The sequence below is a fragment of the Glycine max genome, chromosome 3, assembly GCF_000004515.6.
Source record: "Glycine max cultivar Williams 82 chromosome 3, Glycine_max_v4.0, whole genome shotgun sequence".
Taxonomy (NCBI): domain Eukaryota; kingdom Viridiplantae; phylum Streptophyta; class Magnoliopsida; order Fabales; family Fabaceae; genus Glycine; species Glycine max.
The window spans coordinates 28,597,333-28,603,485 of NC_016090.4; the positions used below are offsets into that span (position 1 = coordinate 28,597,333).

The 6,153-nt window shown below is 35.1% G+C and overlaps 1 protein-coding gene across 1 annotated transcript; it reads right to left on the minus strand.

Moving 5' to 3' along the window:
- Nucleotides 1-260: 260 nt before the first annotated feature.
- Nucleotides 261-5,913, minus strand: LOC100804853 (glyceraldehyde-3-phosphate dehydrogenase GAPCP1, chloroplastic). Its single transcript, NM_001255925.2, has 14 exons — nt 5,730-5,913; nt 4,824-4,918; nt 4,675-4,742; nt 4,548-4,586; nt 3,808-3,908; nt 2,634-2,746; nt 2,418-2,517; nt 2,186-2,332; nt 1,556-1,616; nt 1,344-1,441; nt 1,118-1,260; nt 931-1,014; nt 597-686; nt 261-509 (listed from the first exon to the last, which is right to left on the minus strand). The coding sequence occupies exons 1-14, from the start codon at nt 5,790-5,792 to the stop codon at nt 455-457; spliced, it is 1,257 nt and encodes a 418-aa protein (NP_001242854.2). The 5' UTR covers nt 5,793-5,913; the 3' UTR covers nt 261-454.
- Nucleotides 5,914-6,153: the final 240 nt, after the last annotated feature.

Here is a 6,153-nt window from a genome sequence, read left to right on the forward strand (position 1 = left end):
TTTGAATTAAAGAGAATGTGAAAGGAAGGGAAATTTCAATTTTTTTGGTCTGGAAATCAACTTTTCTCTTCCTTTTTCCTTCCATTTTCTCTTCAACCAAAAAAAATCCATGTTTTCTCCAACGAAACCTACCATTAAACTCCCATCTTATAAAATCATATCAACCAAAATCTGAGAACATAAGCCATTACCAACATTTAACCTAACTCAACAAGAATTGCAACACAGCATATTGTCTATCATTTTAAAAGGCAGATTGTAAAATTCATGCTGGTAATTCCAAAACAGGTAACCAGGATAATATCCTTTTTTATTTTATTCAGTGTACATGATGTGATCATTTAACCTCACATCTTATAAAAATCAGATCAAAACCAAAATCTGAACCTAAACCACTCTACCAATATTAAACCCTATTCAACAAGAATTGCAACACAACATACACTAATGGTGTTCAATTTTGAGCTCCCACCAATGCCATGTGCTCTATAAGGTCCAATACTCGGTTGCTGCAACAAAAACCATTCAAAAATATCAATTAAAGGTCCGCATGAACAGAAATTTCTGCACTCTACATACACAAAATGCACACATACCTGTAACCCCACTCATTGTCATACCACGAAACCAGCTTAACAAAGGAAGCACTTAGTGCAATGCCAGCCTTGGCATCAAAGATACTTGACCTGGAGAAAAGAATTCATTTTGAACAAGTCATTTACTTAAATAATAATACATCCAAATGAGTAAATTCTAACTAGGGAAAGAGAAATGAAGGTTCAATTTTCTTCTGTGCAAATTACAAATGTTTTAAACACAGGAGTAAATGTGTCAACCAACTGGGTATCTCAGGTTCTATGGTGTCTCACTTCCCAACCAGGAAAGTAATTCAGCAAAGCTTTAAAGGTAATATAGCAGAACATAACGTACCTTGAATCACCAACAAAGTCATTAGAGACAACATCCTCGTCTGTGTACCCAAGGATACCTTTCAGTGGTCCCTCTGAGGCATACCTTCATATTTTTCAGTAGCAAAGTCATAGAAATCAAGCAAAAGGTTAGTACAGAACAATCACAGCAGAGTGGAGACCAAAAAAAAAAAACGCAATAGACATACTTTATTGCTGCTTTAACATCTTCATAGGAAGCATTCTTCTTAAGCCGGCAAGTCAAGTCCACCACAGAAACATTGGGAGTCGGTACACGGAATGCCATCCCAGTGAGTTTCCCATTTAGCTCAGGAAGAACTTTCCCAACGGCCTGTGATTTTATAAAACAAACCCAATCTCATATACCAGCACTGAAAATAGTAAGCATAAAATCTGTGTCCATCCATCTTGTACCTTCGCAGCACCAGTTGAACTTGGAATTATATTTTGAGCTGCCCCTCTTCCTCCTCGCCAATCCTTCATAGAAGGACCATCTACGGTCTTTTGTGTTGCTGAGAAAAAAAAAGATTTGGATGTTACCAATGCCACAAGTGAAACATAAAGGGATGGTTTGACCGCATGAGTAAATGAAACTAGAGGCTACAATTAGCAATTTTGGAAGAGACCTGTTGTTGCATGTACCGTTGTCATCAAACCTTCAACTATTCCAAACTCTTCATTAACCACCTGATGAATAACTTATATAGGGAAAGTTAGATGCATCTATGCAAGTTTCCAATAGGACAGAGAGGGGAGAGCACCATGTTAAAACCTTTATATAGACCAATTTTTTTTCTAACACAATGCCCCAATATGATATGCCCTCAGGTTTACATATGTATGTGTTGGCTGAGACAAATAACACCGGGTCACATATTTTTCATTCAAATAACTTATATATTCAGATAGATCAGCATTAAGTCCATTATGTTCACTTAAAAAGGATCTATCTCAGTAGAATATACTTAATTAAGAAGGTTAATGTGGCAGTATAAATTGAAGAATAGAAAAAAGAATATTTCAAGCCTTAGACACAGCAAACAGCTCATATCATGCCCCCCCCCCCCCCTTAAGGATAGTGTTAAAGAATCACTACTTTTTTTTTTGCTCATTATTTTCCTTGATCTTTAAGAAAAAGGTGCTTCCATTAAACCTTGAAGTTAAGTCTTATACCATTAAACTACAAACAAAAACATTCTCGTCACAGAGAAAGCCTTCAGTTCAATAAAGCTAGGCAATACATGATGCAATCAAACCTTGGCAAGAGGAGCAAGACAATTCGTTGTACAGCTTGCATTAGAAACAATGTCCATTTTTGGGTTGTATGTCTTCTCATTCACTCCTACCACAAACATTGGTGCATCCGCCGATGGAGCTGATATTACAACTTTCTTGGCACCAGCCTAGAGTGTAAAAAGATAAAGCTCAAATTAAGATAATGGAGACGAGATGAATGAGACAACACTTAATACACAGGTAATTGAATACCTTCAAATGTGATGAAGCTTTCTCCACTGTTGTAAAAACTCCTGAAGACTCAATGACATAATCAGCCCCAAAATCACTCCATGGGATCTCTGCAGGATCTCTGAATACATGAACAAAATTTGCACATGTTAATCTGTTGTTTAGAACTCTTTAACACTTTGTAAACCAGTACATTTGTAACATCTATTGTAATTATAAGAGCCCAACTCATGATACCTTTTGCTCACAACTTTAACATGCTTCCCATTAATTTCCAAAGTAGAGTCATCCAAAATATTAATGGACCCCTTGAATGGACCATGAGTAGAATCGTATTTGAACATGTATGCCTATAAGAGATAAAGAATAATTAAAAGCAAAATGTAAATAGGGTCCAATTACAAAGAGAATAAATTAAATATAAATCAAAAACCAAGCATCAGCCATAAATGAATTAGAAAAAGATACATGAACAACAATTAAAAATAAAACAAAAGATGAATTTATTTATTGAAAAAATTGGAATACAAGTGTACAACAATACACTCATCAATTCCTCATAATGTTTTAGAGCATCTATTGTCATTGCGTGTACTGCACAGCATGACAGTCTACTTCTACAGCATACCACCTTTAATCCAGAAAAATACTGGCACAAATATTCCCAGGTTCCCAACAAATGTCACAAGACCTACTTCTCACATGATTGGGGGTTGAGCAAACAGATAAAGTCCTCTTATTTTGTACCGAAACAAGAAAGTCTCTTTAATTTATGGTTCCATTTGAGACTCAGTCATACAAAGCAAAAGTAAATGAGGAAATTCTAAAATAGAGCAGTTGCAGTTTTTTGTATGTTTTCAAACAGATCACAAATTGGATTCTCCTAAAGTATAGACAAGGCTTCAGGTGAAAATAATAATACCCTAAATAAATCTCAAGATATGTAAAATAGCAAAAGGCAAGAGGCAGTAAGCAACATAGACCATAGTAGAAGAACATCCAAATTGAATCATCATAACAGATACAAGATAAATTTATGTCACTTCAAATTGGTGGCATGGTAGGCATCCAAGATCAGAGCATTCTACTAACAAGTTTGGTTTAGCTAATTTTGAAGAAATAATCACTTTTTTTTCCAGCTTCCCAAGAGAGCTTTTCAAAAATAGGTGAGAATTTCTTCAACTTTAATCTTTACCAAACATTCTACTATATAAATCTAAATCTTAAATGTTAGGCAACACAAGAAACAAAAAGCAAAGAACTTTGCGATAGATGTATATATCACCATATGTATACAAACACATGCAAGAAAATACAAATTTAATTTAGCCTATCAGTATAATAGCAAAATTATGAATATAATATAGTATAAGCAAAATGATCATTAAGGTAATTGCATAAATTTACATACCATATATTTCGCATCAATAAATGGATCATTAATTGCAACAACATCAACATCATCTCGGAAAGTAGCTACACGTAACACCAACCTTCCAATTCTACCAAAACCTGCACATTTAAGCATAAGTATATGTAAGTTATCTAAAGACAAACAGAAGAATTCCATGAATAAGCTTTCCATTCTAAAACAAAGTTTTCCGTTCTAAAACAAAGTTTTCATCTTCAATATAACTACATTTTAGATGATACTGTTTAACTGTTTCTTTTGGCTCAGGCGACTGATATGCAAGTTCCTAAGACCAAACTAAAAATAAGTCAAAGAATTTAATCGTCTACTGTTGTCTTTCATTTATAACTTCATTGAGAAATCTACCTCAACATTTTTGCAAAGCTCCTCCAATAAAATCAGGATTTCACAAAAATGACATTGTTAAAAGCATACAGATTTGCAACAAAATTAGGACATAATTGGTTACTGTCTTCAAACATTACCCACGAATGAGGAGGCTACCAATATCATCTAAAGCAATTAGACAGTTTGAGGAAGCTTTACAAACATATTTACACATGTCACAGTCATAAGCAAAAGAAGTCCCTTAGAATATAAAATAGTCGAGCTACTCTAGGGAAGCTAGAAAATTGAAAAGAATTTTGTATTCAGTGGAAAATTGAAAGTGCATAATAAAATTAAATGCAGCAAGTCGATACAAGAAACTACAAAGGGAACTCTGATAACAAGAAAGTTACCATTTATTCCAACTCTTGTCTTCCCAGTGCTCCTTGATTCTGAACAGACCAGACCAACAACAAGTAAGAATCAAGAAATTGCATGCAAATCACCCTAATCTTAACACAATAGTGATGCTATTCTTACGCTGGGTGGGGAGAGGGATTTCCGTTGCTGTGGCTTTAATAGGCTGGATCCCACGACCATTGCAATTTCTGTGCATAAAACCACATACTATTAAAGGAACCGAAACAGTAAAAGAAGAGCACTAGGTAAAAAAGTTTGAGCTACTCAACTGTAAGACTAAGGAGTCACATTGAATTGAAGTACCAAAAATGCTGCTATGTAATCCCTTGGATTTTAAATTAGAACTTGAGGCATTGGTATATACCTGAATCATAAATCCCACATATAAATTAGTAGAATGTCACATCAAAATAATACACCAATACACTAACTATGAGAACGAAACTCTTCTGAACAATCAAAGATTCACAATAAATAAATAAAAAAAAAAAAAATCCTTATCAACTCTCACAAACTCTATTTTCTTCAGAAAATGCTACAGCTTGTTCCCACCAACCCTACTTTCTGAGCAACCAAACACAGTTTTCCACCAAACCCAAAACCAAACTTTGAGAACTAATCAAGACAACTAAAACAATACCAATAAATAAATAAACAAACAAAACAAGCGAACAGTCCAAGGTTTTAAATTGCGGCTCATCGTGATTCTTAAAATTGCAAACAATCCATGAAAAGAAAAAGTCGATTCTCTAATGTTCTTCAATTTTTTTCAGTCGGACCATTTTTTAAAACCTCATCAAAAAAAAGTTTGTAAACAAGTTTCCTCCAGATTTTCCAAGAAAAAACGAATATCAAAAGCTGAAGCACGTTAGAGAATCGGTTTAAAAAAAGAAAGGGTTGCTTCTCTGAGGTTTTTTTATCGGCGAATGTTAATCGTTAGAATGTCAGTTTTTTTCATCTCCGTGTTGCTTCTCTGAGTAACCAAACAGAGTTCAACAAATCCAAAACCAAGTACAAATTCGTAGAACCAACCGAAACACATCATCGTCATATCACAGCACAGTGCAGTTCACAGTGTTTCGAGATATTTTACCACAAAATGCAGAAAGAAAGAAAGATAAAAGTGAAAATGAAAAGTGAAAAACGGTGAGAGAATCAGCGATGCGGAAAGAGACCTTGGGGCGATCGCAGGAGGAAGGAGCGAGAAGCGCGGATCTCAGGAGCGAGGAAGCGGCCATTGGAGAAGGCGAAGAAAAAGGGAGCAAAACTCAAACCCTAGAAAATTGAAGAGTGTGTTGTTGAGGTTTATGCACCAGACACAGTGAGAAGGAAGGAATAATAATATGACACTGTTTTCTCGTTTTTTTTTTCCCCTTTATATTTTATATTTTATACGCAGCTAGCTAGCGGAGGTTCTTATGGAAATGGAATGCTGCCAATTAAACTTTCTCTCTCAGGTTTCAACGTCATGTATCACACTATCACACCCTTTTCGAAAACGTAGGTAGGTGGTTATCGAATGCGGGTGAGTCTACGAACCTACCTAACCTTCCTTCTAAGCACGCTTGAAAACAGGAAAAATAAGGCTAAATTGCAATA